A 20,559-nucleotide genomic window follows, 5' to 3' on the forward strand; every position below is an offset into this window, starting at 1 on the left:
CCATTCTACTTTCTGTCTCTATGAATTTCACTACTCTAGATATCTCGTACAAGTGGAATCATACAGCGTTTGTCTTTTTGTGACTGGCTTACTTCACTCAGCATAAGGACCTCAAGGTCCACCCACGTTGTAGCCTATTGCAGAATTCCCTTCTTTTTTATTTTACTTATTTTATTATTTTTTTAATTTTTATTTATTTTTGGCTGCGTTGGGTCCTCGTTGCTGTGCTCGGTCTCTCTCTAGTTGCGGCGAGAGGGGCCTACTCTTCATTGCGGTGCGCGGGTTTCTCACTGCGGTGGCTTCTCTTGTTGCGGAGCACAGGCTCTAGGCGCGCGGGCTTCAGTAGTTGTGGATCGCAGGCTACAGAGCGCAGGCTCAGCAGTTGTGGCGCACGGGCCTAGTTGCTCCACAGCACGTGGGATCTTCCCGGCCCAGGGCTCGACCCCGTGTCCCCTGCATTGGCAGGCAGATTCCCAACCACTGCACCACTGGGGAAGCCCCCTTCCTTTTTAAATTTGAAAAATATTCCATTCTGTACATATACCACATTTTGCTTATCCATTCATCCATCAGTGGACACTGGGTTTTTTCCACATTTTACCTATTGTGAATAATGCTCTGTGAACACGAGAGTACAAATACTTGTTCAAGACCCTGCTTTCAATTCTTTTGAGTACATACCAGAAATGGAATTGCTGGATCATATGGTAATTCTATTTTTAATTTTTTGAGGAATGGCCATACTATTTTCTCCAGTGGTTGTACTATTTTACATTCCCATCAACAGTGTACAGTCATTCTAATTTCTCCACATCCTTGCCAACACTTGTTATCTTCTGTGTTTTTTTTTTTTTTTTTTTTTATTAATAGTAGCCATCCTAATGGGTGTAAGGCGGTACCTCAGTGTAGCATTTCCTTAATGATTAGTGATGTTGAGCATCTTTTCTTGTGCTTATTGGTCATTTGTATCTCTTCTTTGGAGAAACATCTGGATACTTCTTTTTTAACACCATCTTGCTGATTCTTCTTCATCTTCCAGACCTCTTAACCTTGCCGTGCCCAAGGTTGCCATCCTTGGACCTCTTCTCTTTCTACACCCACTTCCTTGGTGATCTCAAACAGCCCTATAGCTTTAAATACCATGCACCTGCTGAAGACTCTCAAATGGTATCTTCCCCAGACCTCGTCCCTGGGCTAAGGCTGCCATTTCTAGCTGCCTACAGGATGGCTGCATTTAGATACCTAATATGCATCTCAAGCTTAACATGTCTAATGCTGAGCTCCTTATTCTTCCCCCAAACCTACTCCTTCCACAGTTTCCCCCATCTAGGTTAATGGCAGCTCCCTCTTTGCATTGGTTCAAGGCAAAAACTCTTATTGTCATCTTTGACTTCTTGTCTTCTCACACCCCATCGACAAATGCCGTCAGAGCCATCTTCAAAATATATACAGAACTTGACCACTTCTACTGCTACTACTCTGGTCCAAGTTAACATCATCTCCCACCTGTTTTATTGTTATGACCTCCTAACTGATCTTCCTGCTTCAGCCTTTCCCCTTCAGTTTGTCCTTCATCTGGCAGCAGAGTGACCTGCAAAACCCAGTGTCAGAACATGTCATTCTTCTGCTCAAAACCCTCCATATTATCCCTAGCAAAAGCCAAATTCTTAACAATGCCCTATATAATCTCTTCCTTGTACGTGTACATATTAAGCACATTCCTGCCTCAAGGTTTTTGCACTCACTGGTCTAGACAGTGTAGACAGTGTAGTCCTTACAGTTTTGCACTCACTGGTCTAGACAGTGTAGACAGTGGTTCTTAACTTTTATTTCAGGCTATGGACCCCTTTGGCAGCCTGTGATGCCTGTGGACTCCTGAGTATAATATCTTTAAATCCATAAAGTAAGCTTCATAAATTATAAAGAAGACCAACTATACTGAAATACAACTCTCAAAATATTTTTAAAATGTGTAATATAGTAATGTATATGTTTCTTATTAATTCATTAAATTACAAGAGCTAGCAGCATAAGTTTGAAGTAGTGATGAGTGTCATGATATTTTAAGATATTTGCAACAACTATAATGTGATAGGAAAATATTTGTGATTTCTGCTGGCAACAATGTCACAGGTGCTGCTAATATCACTGTGATTTGCTGTCTGCATTCATAATCAAAGAACACGCCAAATTTTAACTAGTGAAAATTAAAATATAGTTTTTGTTTCCTGTCTAAGGTTGAGACCCCCTGAATTCTATACTCAGACCTCTGGAGGGAGGTGTCTATGACTCCAGGTTAAGAATCCCTAGCTTAGAATGCTCTTCCTCCATAAACTCTCACAGTTCATTCCTTCACCTCCTTTTACTCAAGAGCCACCTTCTCAGCCAGCTCTTCCCTGAGGACTCTATTTAAATTGCACATTCCCTATCCCCCTTTCTACTTAATTTTTCTCCACAGCACTTACCTTCAAATATAATATTTTTTTAACTTTAAAAAAAAACTGTATATTTCCTTTAACTAGAAAGTGAGTTGCATGAGAATACGCAGTTTTCTCTGTCATGTTTGTGCTGTGTTCCTAGCACCCAGAATGATGCCTGGAATACAGAAGGCACTCAATAAATATTTGTTGAAAAAAATGAATGATTACATCTCTAAGGACACCATGTTTCTTCTCTTTTTTTTTTTCTGTAAAAAGTTTATGAATGATTTGTGAAACTTTTAAGGAGGATTAAGGAGTTATAATTAGCTTTAATGCTATCATTCTATTTACATTTCCAAGGTTAACCTTAAACAGTAGCAGAGAGCTGTGGGAAGTCAAGGATTCTGATGGAGCGCCCCATCCTAAACAAGAAGTGTCTTCCAAGGACTCTTTAGGTGATCTGGATCGTACCCAAACTCAGGGGAGTACCTCAGAAACAAAGTGCTGCTCATAAAATTCTTTCTTGCCAATATAGCGATCAGGCTCCCATCCCCGATCAAACCAACAATACTAATACTTTTTATTTCTGGCAGTGTGGTAAAATGGAAAACACATAGGTCATGGGGTCTGCTGGACTAGGTGCCAGCTCTGCCACCACTTGCTAGCTGTGTGACTGTTGGTAAGTTGCTAAACCTTTCTGAATAGGTAGCATGGTTTTTGTGAGGATGAAATGGGATGACTAACAGTCCACAGCACAGAGCAGGTGCCCTAAAAATGGTCATCCACTCCCTCTTCTTCCTCTAGGTCATTTTATAACTGCTTGCCATGGGATCCTGATGGCTAAGAGGAGGAGCCTGTCCAGTCCTCTCCTGCATGTAAACCCTCTGCATCTAGACCCAACAAGAGCGGTCCCCTTGAACTGGGCCACTGTAAATTGGGACCTCCACTCTCACCTCATATGTGTGGCTACCATCTGGATCTTGACCATGAAGGCCACAATCATTTACAGTTTTTTCTCCTGGTCTTCCCTTTTGCCCACACTGGGAGATCTTGTGTATGTCCCTCAGTTTCTCAGTGCTAAGAGCTTTCAGGGAGTGTATTCACACCCTTCCAAAATGTAGGCACCAGGAAAAAGTGCTAATGTGCACTGCGTACTCTGAGCCAGGCCCTGCTGTACACATATAGTGTGTGTGTGTGTGTGTGTGTATACACACACACACACACACACACACAGGGCCTCGGGAAGCCTCCAACTACCCCATTCTACAAAAGAGGAAAAAGAGACCCAGAGATGAATTCACTTGCCCACATGAAGCAACCTCTGAACTGCAGAGCCAGGATTAGAGCCCAGGTATTTAACCATTTTGTTACATGCTCACAACCTGCAACATCTGTTTCTAGGCACTGAGCTTGAGGGTGGGAAAATCCTACCAACTGACCACTAAAAGCTAGAACAGGTCTAATTGGGAGGTGATACCTAGCCCCTCAGTCTTGCCAGACAAGCCTCCCCAGACTTTGTGAATGAAGGCCAAGGAAATGTTGCAGTGACTCTCTTTGAGCTCGTATTTCTTTCCTGTTGCAAAAGTGCTTATTTCAGCATCCATCATCTCCCTCTGTTGTGTAGACAATCCGCCCTGTCAGAGGATTTGTGCTGTTATTATGAGTTTGTTTATTATTAGATTTATTTCTCCTATAAGCAAATGTGTTCACAACATTCCACCGGGGGATCTTCTTAATTGTCACATAAATGTCATCTTATGTAAATTGAATATTTATCTTTCCACAGAAGGGGTGGAGGGGAAAGAAAGAATAAACAAACTTCAGTCTTGGAGAGGGAAGGTGGTTTCTGTCCCAGTTCACAACTCACCCACGTGCCTTCAAAGCCAAAGGTGAGGTGAAGAAATTATTGGACCATCTTTGAGGGGCAGCCAAAAAGGAGGGGGAAGAAAAAGTTGGCAATGATGCTTTGAGGATATTGGGCCAGGCTCCCAGGTCTCCCCCCCCAAACCCCGCCTGAGACCGGACCACCCCCTCCCTAGCTGGGAGCATCTGAGAAGGCTGCAGCTTGCCCCCTACTTCTCCCCATCCAGAAGGCCAGCCCTGCTCCTTCCTCGAGAGAAGGTGAGCGCGGCGGGCGCAGCGGGTTGGGTGGGTGTGGCCCGCGGCTCCGGGAACGGACCCAAGGCCCCGCCACCGCCCGAGAGCCGCCCGACAGCCCGCCTGCTTGGCGAGCGCAAGCTCTTCTTCCAGAAACTGCGAGGATCCCAGCGCACTGTTTGTGCACCACAAGGTCAAGTCGGGAAGTGGAGCCGGAGGAGGAGGGGCGAGGAGGCGAAGGGTGGGGAGAGGGGCGCCCCGCTTCCTCGCCAAGTGCCAATCCTTGGAAGTTGCCCCTTGGTTTTTAACCCTTTAGGGGGACTGGGAAGGACGAGCAAGGGGGAGGTGGCTACCCCGGGGCAAACTCCTACCGGGCCCAGAACGTGCAGCCACCCACCCACCCATCACTGCGTTCCCTACCCCCCGGAAATGCGGGGCAGAGCTGGGCGCCAGGAGGCACTCGGGCGGGGGAAGGGGGCGACGAACCCGAGAGGGACCCTCTCTACGGACCGCCCCTCCTTCTTGAGGTCGCCCACAATTTCAAGTTTCCCCCGCCCGGCATGTTAGTTTCCATCTGCTGTGGGTGGGGGAGGAGAGCCGCGCCCCCTCCCCCAGACTCGCGCGCGCCCCTCCCCTCCGCTCCTGCCAGCACTTTCTGCTCACTTCTGGCGCTGCGAAACGCCACGCGATTTATTCGTTTCGCATTTTAAAACCAGCGATTCAGGATCGGGGCCTAGAGCGAGGGTCTTCCAGCGCTGGAACCCCGGGAGGCGGGGTGCTCAGTGCAAACCTCGTTCCCTCCGCGAGTGTCGCCTTCAGGCTGTTATTTGCAAAGAAACGTCTTTTTGACGCAGGGAGAAATGGCAAATTTTAAGTACGTCATTAATATGGCGCCAAAAGATTTTTTTAAGTATAAGCTTGCTTTTTTTTTTTTTTTTTAAGGGTGCGGGGGGCGCCGCCCGGGTCTGGGGCGCGAAGGGGGCGGGGTGTGAGCAGAAAGTGTGAGTGAGAGAGTGGAGGGGCGGGGTATGTGTGTGAGTGTGTGAAGTGTGAGCAGACCTGATGGGACTTGCACGGGCGCAGCCGCCGCTTGGGCCCGGCCCTGGGGACAGGGCGGGCTGGGGGCGCCCCAGAGCCCGTGGGGAGTCCAGGCCCGAGGTGCAGGCAAGAGGGCGGTCCGGCAGGGTACCCTCCCCCCGGAGGCCTGCAACGCTACCTGAACCCGCAGCTGAAGCCAAACAACTGGGCGGGGGGGGGGGGGTGGAGGGGCGGGGGGGGTGTCAGGAGTGGAAATCCGAGTGAATAAGAAAAAAGTGGCTACTCCCCCTCCCTCGCTCCTCCCGCCCGCCCCCACCCCACCCCCACCCCAACACATTTTTTTTTTTTTCTAAAGAGATCACAAGGAAGTCTTGGTTTAAAAAGAAACAGAAACATACACAGGGGGGTTGGTGAATGGTGCCGACCGCGGCCATCGCAGTTGGAGGCTATTTGGGGGGGGGGTGGTTAGAAGCGTCCATGGAGTTACTTTGCACCCACTCCTAGCGGCAAGGGCTTGGGTCTGGCGGGCTGACAGTCCCCGGCAGGGTGCGGTGCCGGGGACCCCACGGGCCCGACCGCCTCCCTCGCCACGACCCCGGATGGATGCGCGCCCCCCGCCCGCCCGCGCCGGCCCCAGGAGCTCCGGGTTTCAGGAGCATCCTTCCCACGCCGGCCCAGCCGCGGCGCGTAGCCGGGGGTAGCGGCCCTCGGAAGGGCACCGCGGAGCAAGGTAAGATCCAGCCCCCGGCGACTGGCCCTGCGCATCTCCACGGCGTTATTTTGTGTTTTTGCAACAGATCTCCAGCGCTCCTCGCTCCCTCGCGCTCTCTCTCTCTCTTGCTCGCTCGCTCCCTCTCTCTCCTGCTGGCTGCTTGTTCTAGGAAGCCAGCGCGCGGCGGGGGGGGGGGGTGCCGATGCACAGCACAGGGGAGAGAGATTGCGCATGTTGGTCAGTCGTGTTTTAAAGAGTACATTGCGGGGAGGCTGAGAGGGGCGCATGCAACAACAACTTTTGGAAGGGTGAGCTTGGCGACCTTCTTTATTAATGACTGCGGCAAAGCGCCCCCGGGCCGGGGAGGGGGCGCGGGCGGGCGGGGGCGCGCCGGGGCTGCAACTTGCCCCGCGGGCTCTGGCAGGGCGGAGGGGCTGCGGCTGGAGACCTGTGCGGAGAGGAGGTCGCGCGGCGGGGGACGTGGGTTCGGAGGACCCGGGGCTATCTGCCCTCCTGTCTCCCCGAGTTTATTTTGTTGATACGCAGCACGTCCGGGCGCCGAACCGGGCTGAGCCGGTGCACATGACCCTGCGCTGGGCTCACGTGCAGCCGGTCCGGTCCCAGACACCTTCCGGGGGCCACCGCCTCCGCCCTGTCGCCCCCTCTCCGGGCTGGGTGCACGCGGGCTCTGCACGCGGGGGCAGCATGCTCAGCTCCCGGACGCGGAGGCTCTGCACAAATTAAGCACAGTTTTTTGGAGGGGCGGGGGATACCCTTTCCAGGTGAGTATGGAGGGTGCGCAGTCCCAGCGCGGGGGGCGCGGGCTGGGGGTCGGGGGCAGCCCCCCCTCCAGGGCTGCGCGGGAGTCCAGCGGGGGAGAAGCGCTGGGAGTGGAAATGTACCGGCGGCGGCCGGAGCGGCGGGTGCGCGCCCGCGGGGTGACGGCAGGGGGCGTGGCCCTTGTTTACCTTCTCCCAAGTCTGCCGGTTCGCGTCCCGCTCTGGGGACGGTTCTGCAGTCCCCTGCCGTCCGCCTCCACCCCTGAGCCCTGGGTAGTACCGGGAAGATGTAGGCAAGCGGCGGCCCGAGCCTGGGACTTACACACCTGACTCCCAAATGAGTGACATTGCAGCCCCCGCCCCCACCAAGCACCGCTGCAGTCCCTCTCCCGGATCCCCGGCCCCGCCCCGCCCCCGGCAGAGGCATCTTCCCGGCCTCACCTCCTTCCTCCCTCTCCCCTCTCTCCCTCCCTCCTTCCCACCCACTCGCCTGCGCCTGCGGAGCCGCTCCTGCCCGCCTCCTCCCCGCCTGGGTGCAGACTTGTGGTTCCCTCCGGTCCATTCCCGCTTATCCCTGGGCCCTGAGACACCCTCTTCTTCAGGCCAAGGGATGAGAGGGGGTCAGCTTGATGACTCGTAGCTTTAATGTCAGAAAAGGGGAATGTCTGTGAGACAAGCAGGAAGCCTTCGCTATAGCTTCTAGAGGCCCAGGACACCCACCCTTCCTACACACACACCATCCCCACACACACAGCTGCCACCCCCCAAGGGGCTCGGCTGCCCTCACCCGCTACGCCTAAGCCCCTCCTCCAGCCCCGAGGGCCAAGGCCACCTCCCGGCGCCACCCCCGGCCCGAACCGCTTCTTGCCCTTCCTTCGACTGGGCCGGAGCCCCCCGCAGCCACCTCCGGCTCCTCCTCCCGGCTCCCGCGGTCAGAATCACGCCGGCGCGCCTCCAGCCTGCTGTCCCCCGGACTGCCTTTAGGGGCAGGCTGGAGACGCGCGCCACCCCCTCCCAATCCTCTTAACCTCTGCTGCCGGCCGGGACATTTTTCCTTAGCACCTTGAACGCAGATCTCCTGCCCTGGGCTACTGGGAACGGGAAGGGCTGTGTTTCCCTTTTCTCGGTGCCAAGGGCAGGAAGCATCCGGCGCCTCTGGTCTCTGCAGACTCCCAAACCTTGCCCCGCGCTTAACATTCTCTCCCACTCCTTTACCCCCCGCCCCCGCCGCCCCCATCTATTGCGGGATTCCAAGACACAAAGTTTCATATAGGGTCTGAGTTTGCAGGGTGTCATCAGGAGGCGTCGTGTTTGTACTGCGAACTGAGGAGCTGAGTGGGCACGACTGACCTGCCACCTTGCCTTTGTTGCAAGGGGGAGGAGCCCTGAGCTTTGAGTCCAGACAAGCTGTGAGGATGTCCCTTTAACGTTTATGTTTGCAAACCGAGTCCTGGGCCTGGGTGGTGGTAGGGCTGCCTGGCCCCTCCTGCCAGGGTGGCATTAACTCCCTCCCTTCACTGGTAAAATTCCCAGTAGGACATTTGGCAGAAGAGCTGGGCAGGGAGCTGCCAACCAGGCCTGGCCCTGTCTCCTGGGTTCCCAGGGTGCTGGCTTCTCCCCTACCCTGACTTCTTCTCCCACCTTAGGGCCCCAAGTGAAGGCACCATCCCTCCCATCCCATCTTCCTCAGGCGGGTTGGGACTCGCAAAGTGGTCTAACAAGAAGAGAAGGAAAATAACAACAGAGTAACTGTAAGAGGAAGGAATGAGTAATAAAGCCGACCCAGGCAGGGAGGAGGGCTTTTATGTTTAAGAGATGCTATTTGCTTTTTAGGTCACAGGCTGCAAAAACAGGCTTTGATCCGAAGTGGGCGAATAATTTATTGAGAAAGTTTGCATGGTAGGGGAAAAAAGGGATGTTTGTTTGATCTGGAGGCCTCTCAGTTGTCCCAAGTGCTGTTGGCTGTTGTTTAGAGTGGAAAAGCATTTGGTTCCACAGCAAATGCCTCACCGAGGGAAGTCCTCGCCCCAGGCAGCAAGACTTGCAGTGAATGTTGGTTTTGAAATTGTTTAGCCAAGGGTCTCCCCAGCACTTTTGGAGTTGAAGTGTTTAAGGATAGAGTTGTTTGGGCTCGGGATGCAGCAAATGTGTCCAGAACATTTCCCATCCAACTGGCTTTTCCTTTCCCTAAATTGCCTGGCTAAACAGCCAATAACACTGATCCAAGAGGCTGTCAGAAATCTCCACTAAGCTTTCATTGACAGGTGAGGTGGGACTGCTGGTCCCCAGCCCCCAAGTCCTTCCAGAATCATGAGGTTAGGCTTTTGACACTGACTTCCACATCCTTGAGGCTGGGGGCAAGGTATTCTGGTTAATCAGTGTTCCAGTTAACAGGGAGGTACTTGTCTTATTCCCAAGACCCAAGTCAGAGGCTTCCAGTCCAAATTCTTAACAGCTCATCCAGCAGGCTCTTTGTGGGCCTCACAGTTTTCCCTTTAGGTTCTCCAAGGGGAGGCCAAGTCAGAGTTATGAGGAGGGGGGGTACCCCTTGCTTGCCCTGTCCTCCACATAGGACCCTCACTATGTGGCTCAAAGATGAGAAACCCAGGAAGATTCTCAGAAAACCCATAGGAATCTGGAATACCCTAGCCATACCTGGGAGTTGTAGGTCTGTGCATTGTACACTGTACCTCCTAGGGGGGGAGGGGGGCAAGGTGCACTATTTGGAGCCAGACAGTCTAGGTTTGAATGCTAGCTTTGCAGTCACCAGCTGTGGCAATTGCTCTGTGCCTCAGTTTCTTCATCTGCAATTGGGGTTAATAACAGTACCTACCTCATGGTGGGTGTGTGGATTAAGCGATATATTGCATAAAGAAGACTATGCACAAAGCCAGACATGTGGTAAGCACTTGATTAGTATTAGCCATTCTTACTATTATTATTAATGACCTGGATAGGACCCAAATGCAGCTGACCTTTGATCTCTCCCCTTTAGGCTAGGCCAGAGAGCCAGCTCCCTTCTCTGAAGAAGGGATCAGAAGGACCCTGCAGTTGCCAATGGGCAGCCATCCATGGGAGCGAGTGGACTGAGCTTTGCCCTCTCTGAGGTGGAGGGTAGTGTGCGAAGGTGCTGAAGGACAAAGTAGACAAACCCCTTTCTGTCTCCCAGGATCCCCTTGGTATGTCCCCAGAACTGGGTCTGGAGGGTGGGTGTGGACAGTGAGTTCTAGGGGAGATGGGTGCCCCCTGGGACACTTGGAATTGCAGGTGGGCAATGATGGGTGTTGGAGGAGGGTTAGGCTCCCCCATGATTGGAGAAGTAAGTTTGAGCATCTGTGTATATAAAATCACTTTTGTCATGGCAGTTACTGTCCCTGAGAAGGCATCAAAGTTAATGAGAGATAGGAAAGAGTGGGACTCTGACCCCCGTTTAAAATGGTTTAAGAGTGTGCAGCTCTTGTTTTCTGAATGTCTGGCCTTCCCGACACAAGCAGGCTCTGAGGACAGGCTTTCCAGCCGAAATATGATTAAATTGTATTAGCATCTTATTACATACACGCCTTAGTGGTCTGCCTCAGACAGGGAGAGTTTTTGTTTCTCTTTGAAAGATTGTGTCTGGAATGGTAAATTGCCTGCTTGAAAGCCTCCCCACCCCCTCTTTTTTTAAGGAGGAAGACGAAATCCTGCTGTGTGTGGTGGCAGGCTGGGTAGACCTGGTGGCCCCCAGAGAGGAGAGGCCAGAGGCCAGGTTGGGGTGTTTTAACTGCCTAGGGAGCTGCTGCAGTAGCAGGCCTGAAAGGCCCACTGTTTCCAGGGTCAGCTGGAAGGGCGTTAATGGAGGCCCAGGGTGTTTATTTGAGTTTATTTGTGGAGAGGTCTTTAAAAGGGGGCTGGCATTGGGCATTGGTGTTTCAAGTCCAGACCCGAGGCCCCCACTAAGACCAATGGCTAGTGTTGCCAAGAAAACATCTGCCACCAAATTGCTGCCCTATTACTGAGTTGACATTGATCATTAGCCAGGAGCCCAACCAAATAAAGCCTCCTGGAAAATGTGTGAGGTTAAGACAGGGAAGGCGGGCTATGCAAACGGGACGAAATCTTGGGCTGGGGTGTTTGCTCCCGCAAGCTGCGAGCAGGCCAGCTGAGCTGTGTAGTCCCACACTTCTAGAGGGAGGAGACAAGAACACACTCGGCACTCCATGTGTACCAAGCCCTTGTTATGTGCTGGGGCACCAGCAGGGATCCAAACAGTTGCGCCTTTTACTCTCGTGGAATGTATATTCCCAAGGAGAAGGACATTCAACAAGTAGCTCAACAGATACAAATTGTGATGGGTGCTCTGAGGAAGCTGACTGATTGGGTGGTTGGCTTTCTGTAGATAAGGCAGCTGGCATAGACCTCTGTGATGTTTAAGCAGAAACTTGAAGGATGAAAAGTCAGATGTGCCTAGGCTGCGTAGACCATTCCAGGCGGAGAGCACACCTGTGCACAGGTCTTGAATCATGGACCGTTTGGTTTGTTTCGGGAAATGAAAGGAGGCCAGTTTGGCTGGGAAGTGGTGGGGATGGGGGCGGTGGTCAGTTTGTGGTAGGCAGGGGTAAGATCATGTAGGGTCTTATGGTCCGAAGCTTGAGTTTTGCCCTTTGAGCAGCAGGAAACCTTTGAAAGATTTTAAATAGGGCATGACATGATCTGATTTATGCTTTTTGAAGATTATTCTGGCTGCTGTGTGGATCTTGGATTATGAGGGAGCCATAGCGGAAGCTGGAAGATGAATGAGGAGTCCTGCAAGAGATGAGACTGGCTTGGACCAGTATGGTAGCAGTAGAGATAGGGGAAAGGTGGGTGGATTCTCTCTGTGTCCTGGAGGGAGTGCCCACTGGACTTGCAAGGGTTGGCGGTGGGGCGGAGGAGGCTGTGGGCTGCTGCTCATTGAGGAGACTCAAAGAGGGGACCTGAAGGACAGCCGTGTGTGTCTCCGTGCTGGGGACGGTGTGGGAGTGCAAGTGGGCTGGTGGCAATGGCAGGAAAAGGGGACACTTTCTTTCCCAGAGTCTTCTTTGTAGGTAAGGTTTCAGGAGCACTTTCTGTCCCTAAAAGCAAGTGCCTTGTGACCCTGAGGTATTTTCCCAGAGCAGACCTTGCTTTGGGAGAGGTTGGGGAAGGCAGTGGAAAAGGAAAACCAGAGGCCAAGACCATGTCTTGGCACTCCCATCCCCCACCTGCATGTATAGCCTTGGATTTCAGCTTTGGTAAAAGAGTACTCCCTGTCTCCTTTGCTGGGTTGGAGAGGGCCTTCATGGGGCAAAATGCTATGCCGCAGGGGAGCCCAGGCCTCATTTGGGGCTTCATTAGCCACTGACAGTAGATGCTCACCTGAGGCAGGGAGGCCTTTGGAACAGACTTGGCTCAAAGGGAAGAAGCAAAGCAGTGGTTTCCCTCTGAAGCCTAGTTATTATTCCAGTTAAGCCACTGCAGAATCTGCTCCCTTAATAACACACTGCTAAGGAGGACTCTGGGGTGTTTCACGGAGGGCAGGTTGGACGGGCGGCTGGCTGAGGGTGGGGTGCAGGTCTGCACGCCAACGGGGCACTCTGGTCCTAGGCAGTGAGAAGGTCATTGGCAGTCAAGAGGTCCTGTTGTAGGGGACCTTGCTTACTGTACAGGCTCACTGCCTCGCTGAGGAGGCCTTCAGGTGGGTGCTGGTTAGGAGGACTGTCTACCTGGCCCGAGTCCGCTGTGGAATTAAGAACCAGCACTCATACGGAGTGCCAGCCACTGTGCTAAGGGCTTTATACTGCTCTCATTTACTCACCAGCTGATTCTGGCCCACAGATGTGTTTAGTTTGGCCCTCTCAAAGTGTTTTAAAAATCTGAATCAGTTGCCAACATTTTAAGTTCAGGAGATTTATATAAAATTCCAGATCCAGTTTGTGTCCTTTGGGAGGTGTGTCTTTTCCAAGGTCCCTGGTCTACTGAGGGGTGCAGGTAGGATTTGAACTTGGCCTCCCTGAATCCAGTGCTCCTACTTTATATGCTATGAGAGAGCCTGGCTTACAAGTGCCCCTTTTCTGGAAATGAAGAGAAATGCAATTCATGTAGAGGATTGCAGGAGAAAACAGGTGGGTGCACTTAGAGCACCTCTCCCCCTACTCCTGTTCCACCTGTGACAGGGCTGGGTTGGCAAGATGCAGGCTAGAGTCAAGAGTTCTGTTAAAGTCACCTCATCACACTCAGACCCCGGAGGATAGCAAGGATAGGCAGCTGTGGGTGGTGGAGCATTATTGCCCCATTCAGTGTATGACCTGAGCCACTGGGCTGCTTGCACTCTGCTGCACGGAGGCAGGGTAGCCTGAAGGTCAAGAACATGGTCTTCTGAGTCAGACCTCTTACGAGCACTGTGATCTTGGGCAAGTCACTTAACCTCTGAGCTTCATTTTCCTCAGCTGCAAAAGGGAAGCAGCCATCAGGCCCACCAGCACCAAAGGGCTGTTCTGAGGCTTCAGCGAGGTCCCAGTGTACCAGGATGCACCCCCTCCCCAAGCAATGGGTGCTTAGCAGTTTTAGCTCTTGTTCCTGCCTCCTTGGCATCCATGCCACCACCAGGCATCCCTCCGTACCCCCACACCCTCTAGAGAGCACTTTGCCTGCACCTTTGGAGCTGGGCAGCAAGCAGCCCCAGTGAACCTTCCTGTCATCCTGATCCTGCTACTGGGGACACGGGGGTGGAGAGAAGCTCCTGGCTAAGGTCAAGTATGAGGCAGGAGGGTACTTCTGAGTAGCTCAGAGTTCTGGGTAGTCACACCCCACCTTAGAAAGCCAATGCTCCCTGGTCTCTGCAGGGCCACAGTCAAATAAGGTGACCCCCAGGCTTGGGCATGAGCAGACTTGGGATGACAGCAGGTGGCAAATGGGATTCCGAGTGGGGGTGGGGAGCCTGGCTGGCCTGCAGCTGGGACGGGCAGCGGGGCTTTTTCCCTACTGACACTGGCTCCTTGTCCTTTGCTGTGGACAGTGAGGCAGCCCAGGGTCTAGACTGACAGGAGCACGGTGGAAAGCACTCTGGGCCCTCAGCCCCAGGTCTCTTCTCACGTTAGGACTCGGCCACTGACTAGCTGTGAGACCCGGGGCAGGTTAATAAGCCACTCAGTGTGGTCCCCTCCAAGAGGGGACAAGGGCAGGCTCTGCCACCCAGGACTCTGCAGGATTAGAGGAAATAGTGGGTGGGAAAGCACTTCCAAGAGGCAGGAGCTGACAAGGGCACAAAGGCAGCTCAGTGTGGGCTCAGAGATCAGACCACGTGGATTCAAATCCCAGTTCAGCCAGTCACTAGCAGGACAAGGCACTGAGCCTCCTCCGTAAAAGAAGCTAATAGCTCACAACTCCTCAGGTTGTTAGGAACTGAGATAGCATGGGTAGGGGAAAGAGCTCAGGATGGGAGAGCTGCCCCTCCTACCTCGAAGTTAAATACTGTAGTGGAGAGAAAGTTGGTTTTTACTTTTATCTGGAGAAGGACATTGAGGAGAGGGAGGGCAGCCCAGCCCAGCCCATTCACCCTGGGCCTGGTGTGGCTCAGGGTCCCAGCTTGCAGCCTCCCTGCCCCCACCCCATTTCCACACCCCTCTGGCTGCCGCTCTCAGTATGTGCCCTCAGTGCTGTCTGGACTGGCTTGTCCCTCAACTCCGATAACCTGGTCCTCCTGGAAGAGTCAGTCTTGTTTCCTGTGCCCTCCCTCCTCAGCACCCAGCAGGGTACCACCTGTAACTTGCAGGTGAGAGTGGATTCTTCGGTGGGCCTGAGTTTCCTTGAGTGGAAGCTGGCACTGGGCAGGTCCTGGTCTCTGTTCATTCTGGGGCTGCTGACCCCCCTTGCCCTCCCTCGTCTTTGACCAGACTCTCCGCTGTCTGAGGCTCTGGGCTCAGGAGGTGGGAGATGCCGCCCCCTCTCCCAGCCCCAGGGCCCATGTAGGTGGGCGGGGAGAGGGTGAGGCTGGTGAGGAGAAGGCTAGGGCACTACCTTGTTCTCACTCTTTCTCTGCAGTGGGGTGCGTGTGGGGAGGTAGGTTATTGGGCCATTTTCTGAGAGATTGAGGATTTCCCAAGCCGCCTGTGAGTATAACGGGGCCTGCCTTTCGTTGCAGATGGAAGAGAAGAGGCGAAAGTACTCCATCAGCAGCGACAACTCTGACACCACCGACAGTAAGGCCTTCCATCTGGGGCTCCTACAGGGAAAGTGTTTGCATGATTATCAGGCCCACAGGCCCAGACCGGGGGGACACTGCCCCATGGTCTCAATGTTGATGAAAGCATAAACCAGGCCAGGTCCCTCTGCTCCTGAGAAAATCCCCACACGACTGTGGCCTCCAGGGCCTTGCTGTCCTCTTTACTCGACTCCCCTTTACCCTCTAGCTCTCAGCCCCATGTGTTTTGCTCTGGTTGGAACAGATCAACTCCCCTCTGGGCCTTTGCCTATGCTGTTCTTGGCTGCTAGGAACACACCCCTCTCCCTCTGGCCCTGCCGTTGAGTCAGGGCCCTGTAGAAGTGTCCACACAACAGATAAAAAACCTGTCACTCTTCATTATAGTGACCTGATAAGTATCATTTCCTAACCAAGTATCATTTCCTTATTAAGGTAAGCTCCTTGATAAGAGGGGTCATGTGTTGCTGACTGCTGTATCCAGCTAGATCGGGCACATAATAGGTGATCAGTAAATGTTTGCTGAAAAAAATTAATGAAGGAGGGCCTCCCTGGTGGCGCAGTGGTTGAGAGTCCGCCTGCCGATGCAGGGGATACGGGTTCGTGCCCCGGTCTGGGAGGATCCCATATGCCGCGGAGCGGCTGGGCCCGTGAGCCATGGCCGATGGGCCTGCGCATCCGGAGCCTGTGCTCCGCAACGGGAGAGGCCACAACAGTGAGAGGCCCGCATACCGCAAAAAGAAAAAAAAAAAAAAAAAAAAAATTAATGAAGGAGTCTGACCTTCATGGGATCTTGGCAACAGAACCTCAGGGTAGACTTGTGCGGGGGCTGGGTGTGCCAGCCCTGGATATGGGGCGGGGGGCACTGTTACAGAGAAAATGGGGCTTAGGGAGCCTCTTCTGAAATACGGAGCCGAAAAGAGAGGTTTGTGTCAGGTGAGGGCTTTTTTCTGGTACTAGAAGCCAGCTCTTCTTAGATGCCCTAGGAACCTGGGCCTGCATGAGCCAGTCGGAGTAAAGAGTTCCATTCTGCCCTGTGTAGGAGAGACTCTCTGCCAGGAACATCCCACTTAGCGGTGCCCTCTGGTGAAATCCCAGGCTGAGGAAGAGCCTGCACTGCCAGGGAGGCCGGGCCTGGAGCCCTGCAGCTGTAGACCTTAGTTTGTTCACGTATGTGGTGAGCATCTGGGATTGGGGAGATCTCCTAAGGCCCCTTAGAGCTCCCGGAGTTCTCGAATCCCCCGGAGCCTGAGGACACATGCACTAGAATGAGAAATCGGGTCCCAGCCCCTTCTCTCCCTCCAGGTTTCACTCATTGTCTTTTGGGTTCTTTGCTCAGCTTGGCTCTGGTGTCTGACCTGGCCCGCTGTTCCTCCCTGCAGCAGTAGATCACAGCGTCTGGCCCTTTGTGGCTGCAGTCACGCTGCCTGTGGCCTGTTTCAGTAGAGCCAGGAAGAACTGCATCCTCTGCTTCTAACTTTATTTCAGGCAAAGGAACCCTTGAGGGCCAGGCACCCGCAAGGGAGAGCATGTGGGCAGCTGAGCCCTGTTTCTGCATTGGAGTTGGGCCAGGCTGAAGCATCCTCCCTTTTCACCAGTCCCCACCACTACCCATCCGTAGCTGCTGCTCCTTTGACCCATAGGAGTGGGGGCCAACCTGAGTGTAGTCCAGCGAGGGCCTCTAGACCCTACTGATAATAGGTAATCTTTATCAAGGCAGCGCTGTGTGCTAGGGACTGCGCTAAGACTTTACAGGCATGATATCATTTAATTCTCACAACAACTCTTTGAAGATAGTTATTCTCTGCCCCCATTTTATAGAATAGCAAGTTGAGGCTCAGAGAGACTAAGTCATTCGTCCAGGGTGAGGAGCTAGTAAGTGGCTGAGCCAGGGCTCAAGGTTAGTCTGTGGGTCTGCTTTAGAGCAGCAGTCTTCCCACTACCTTGTCTCACTTCTGCATACCCACTGGGCATCATCCCAGAGTGTCTGATCAGCAGTGGGGGTGGAGAGTGGCCACAGAAGGCTTATTATAGCCCTCCTTCACCAAGGAGGAAGCAGAGGGCCAGAGAGGGCAAGGGACGTGTCATGGATCACACACAGGAAGCTAATACTGAGTCCTTGTCCAACTGCCTTTCACCTCCCAGGCCTCTTCTGGTTGGTGGGTAGAGGAGGCATCATGTCCCCATTCGTCGCTGGAAAGGCCCAGAGCAGGGGCAGTCCACCAGGTGCTTACAGAGGTCTCCGCCTCCTGAACATTCAAGCCAGAGCTTTCCTGACAGGCTTCCTTTCCTTGGACATGGGTGGGTGGTGTTCCTGGCCTTCCAGGGGCCCCTCATGGGCTGTTCTTTCTCTGCAGGTCACGCTACATCTGCATCAAGATGCTCCAAACTGCCCAGCAGCACCAAATCAGGCTGGCCCCGGCAGAACGAAAAGAAACCCTCAGAGGTGGGTAGTGACAAGTATCCTGGAGAAGGATGAAACAGAGGTGGGAAGGAGAGGGAGGGATGTATGGGGGAAGTGCAGGTATATGGGGGGGGGAGGATTCCTGGCAGAGGGTGCAGTCATTGCAGAACAAGACCAGTATGGCTGAGTAGAGTGGATGGGAGGAAGGGGTGGGGGAGCCAGTTCTCATAACCTTGTAGGTTGTTGTAAAGATGTTCCTATTGATCTGAGTGAGAGGAGAAGCCTTTCAAGGATCATAAGCAGGGTAATAATATAGTCTGTTGTTTTAATGAAAGGTCCCACTGGCTGCTGTGAGGAGGAGGGAATATGTGGGGCAAGGGTGGGAGCGGGGAGGATTCTTTGGCAGTTGTCCAGGAGAGAAATGATGGTGGCTTAGAGCTGAGTGATGGCAGTAGAGTAAGAAACAGGACCTGGGACATTCTGGGGGTTGAGCCTAGAGTGACAAGATTTGCTGATGTAGGGATGAAGGGTGGAGTCCTCAGTCATCCAGTTAGGTCATCCACTCCTTACTATGCCCATTTCACACGCATCTGCCCTTTAAGCCTTCCTTACTTTGACCCTGTTTCTTGGGACAGGTAGAGGTACTTATGGCCTCTGGAGCTGTGGAGAAGAGCTTTGGGGGTGGGTAGACAAATGGACATGCGATCCTGCCTCTGCAGCCCCTGAAAAATTGCATCCTAGAGCCTCATCGCTCCCTCTTAGGTCTTTAATGCATTGCACTGGGCACAGAAGAGACCCTTGGCCCAAATGAGGCTGCCAAAGCATTGAGTACCCAAGAAGGGGGTTGCTTTTGAATCTGACCCTTAAGAGAGAGATTGTTCTGCAGCCCACAGTGTAGCCAGGCACTGGGCTAGACACTCCTTTTTTAACCCTCCTGTTATAATAAGGAAATTGAGGATCCTAAGGTTATACAGCCAAGATGTGAGGTTCTTGGGGCCAATCACGCCAAGGGCGGGAAGGCTTCGAGCTCTGGGGCAGAGCACTTGGCCCGGGCTGAGGGAGGATGTCTTTGTTCTGAGCCTGGCAACCTCCCCTCCCCTCCCTCACTGCAGGGGCCATCCTGGAGCTGCTATCATGAGCCAGTCCCTAGAGGGGGTCTTTCGAAGAACCTTGCATTTGAAAAAGGACTCTCCCGCCTCCTCCGGGAGCTGGCCTACCCTGGAACTCTCCTTTTGTGGGGTTGGGGGTGGGGACACCTTTGAGACCTGAAACCTCCCATTCCCATCCCCCAACCTAGTGTCCTCCCTTGGCCCTATAGGGGAGCGGTGGAGATGGAAGGAGGTATCTCCAGGAATGCAGTCAGGACTGGAATGAAAGCAGGGGGTGAGGTGGGCATGGGAGCATGCTGTTCTTGAGGCTCTTGGCACCTCCTGGTCTAGCCCTGCTCAGTGGGTGGAAGGCATGTGCTCATGTGCACTGGGAAGTAGGATGCAGAATGTGCTAGGGCCCTGGGGGTCCCTGGGACCACCCCTCCACCCCTCTACCCCCACCCCCATCTTGAGAGCTGCAGGGGCTCTCAATTACTACTAGGGTTAGATTAGCAAAACAATAGCCGTCTTTTGTGCTTTCCTGGCCCTGGAAGGCAGGAATTGTTCTGCCTGTTTTGGAGCTGAGGAACCTGCCTCTCAGAATCCCACCTGCCCCCTGCTTTCAGGGGCTATTCAGATTGGAGAAAAGAGGGGAAATTCTGGGGAGGCCCTGGGGCTGGCTTAATCCCTTCCCCTGACTCCCACTTCAAGCCCCAGTGGGAGGAAGGGCCTCCTCTCAAGGCGGAGATCCCTGGGGCAATGCTGCCATCTACACCGGGGATAGGCAGGCAGGCTGGGGGGAAACAGGTGTCAAGCAGAGGCTGAGGGGAAAGGGTGATTTGCATGGGGCTGAGAATTCCCCTGCCTCTTGGGTTTTCCAGCGCAGGGCCTTTGAACCTTTCCCCACCTAAAAATAGAGTCAAACCATTGCAAGGGTGTTGATCCCCAGCCCTGCTGGGGACTGGCCATGCACAGCCCTGGGTTCAAACCCAGGAGCCTCTGCAGGGGGCTCTGAAGCCTGACTGGAGACACCCACCCTCAAGTCTTAGGCTCCAGGAGAGCTGAGGAAGTCTTCCCCGCCTTGAACTGTCGCCAAGGACAGGCTTTTCCTCCCACAGCAGGCTGGAGAGCAGCCTGCGAGGTTTCCCTCGTCCCCTAAGTGAGGAGGCTGAGCCATAGCCGGCATAAATTCCAAGTTATCGTGGGGCAGAGAGGAAACTATCAATGAAAGCTTCCAAATTATTTGGCTCATGAGAAGGCGGAGATGAAAGCGAGGATTTGGCGGCAGATAACGTTTGCAGTAAATCTCTTCACTGGGCTGTCCCTTCTCTTTCTGTGCATGGGCTGGAGAGAAAGGCCTTTATAATCTGCTGGAGCTGGGGGCCGAGGGCTATGGACACCTGGTGAAAGGGCATCTGGAGTCCCTTCTGCTCAGTCCCCAGAGTAAGAAGCCGGTGGGGTCGTTTTCAGGCTGCTCACACGGTCTGCTCCCAGTCTGGCCCAAGTTCCCAGCCTCAATGCTTGCAAGTTGATGTGTGTGGTGCAGGAGTCCCTTCCTGGTGGCTGCAGAGCCACGGGACCCATGGCTTACTTCGTCTCCACATCTGTGAAGGTGGACAGTGATGGGTGGAGATTTGAGGATTAGGAGTATTTAGCATAGCAGCAGGGCTGGCACATAGAGGAGCCACCAGCTATGGAAGGAGCTGGGGTTGGGTTTAGGCGACACTGGCAGGGCTGCCCCTGGAATGACCTGTGCACCGTGAGGGTGCAGATCAAGGAGCGCGCTATACACCAGAGGGAGGTGCCCCCAGGCTGGAACAAAGT

At 53.5% G+C, this 20,559-nt stretch overlaps 1 protein-coding gene and 1 long non-coding RNA gene across 10 annotated transcripts in view; one reads left to right on the forward strand and one right to left on the reverse strand.

Annotated features, from left to right (window-relative positions):
* Nucleotides 1-4,625: 4,625 nt before the first annotated feature.
* Nucleotides 4,626-20,559, forward strand: part of JADE2 (jade family PHD finger 2) — a 48,302-nt gene continuing 32,368 nt past the window's right edge. For 3 of the 8 annotated variants that reach the window (XM_081232780.1, XM_081232786.1, XM_081232785.1), the window contains exons 1-5: nucleotides 5,947-6,285; nucleotides 10,042-10,225; nucleotides 11,759-11,887; nucleotides 15,187-15,244; nucleotides 17,601-17,689. In XM_081232780.1, the coding sequence (XP_081088906.1) occupies nucleotides 11,822-11,887; nucleotides 15,187-15,244; nucleotides 17,601-17,689 (213 nt within the window). In that variant the 5' untranslated portion in view covers nucleotides 5,947-6,285; nucleotides 10,042-10,225; nucleotides 11,759-11,821. Of the gene's footprint in view, nucleotides 4,711-5,946; nucleotides 6,286-6,523; nucleotides 6,576-10,041; nucleotides 10,226-11,758; nucleotides 11,888-15,186; nucleotides 15,245-17,600; nucleotides 17,690-20,559 lie in introns of those variants that run through there. The other 5 variants (XM_081232781.1, XM_081232783.1, XM_081232787.1 and 2 more) reach the window with 5 other exon arrangements.
* LOC308615425 lies at nucleotides 6,609-8,018 on the reverse strand. 2 transcript variants are annotated; one of them, XR_014015507.1, is made up of 4 exons: nucleotides 7,834-8,018; nucleotides 7,537-7,711; nucleotides 7,236-7,315; nucleotides 6,609-6,998 (listed from the first exon to the last, which is right to left on the reverse strand). It is a non-coding gene; the product is annotated as an uncharacterized lncRNA (long non-coding RNA). The 2 variants fall into 2 exon arrangements; XR_014015508.1 differs by having other exon boundaries at nucleotides 7,915-7,985.

Source organism: Mesoplodon bidens (genome assembly GCF_964165515.1).
Source record: "Mesoplodon bidens genome assembly, chromosome: 4".
Taxonomy (NCBI): domain Eukaryota; kingdom Metazoa; phylum Chordata; class Mammalia; order Artiodactyla; family Ziphiidae; genus Mesoplodon; species Mesoplodon bidens.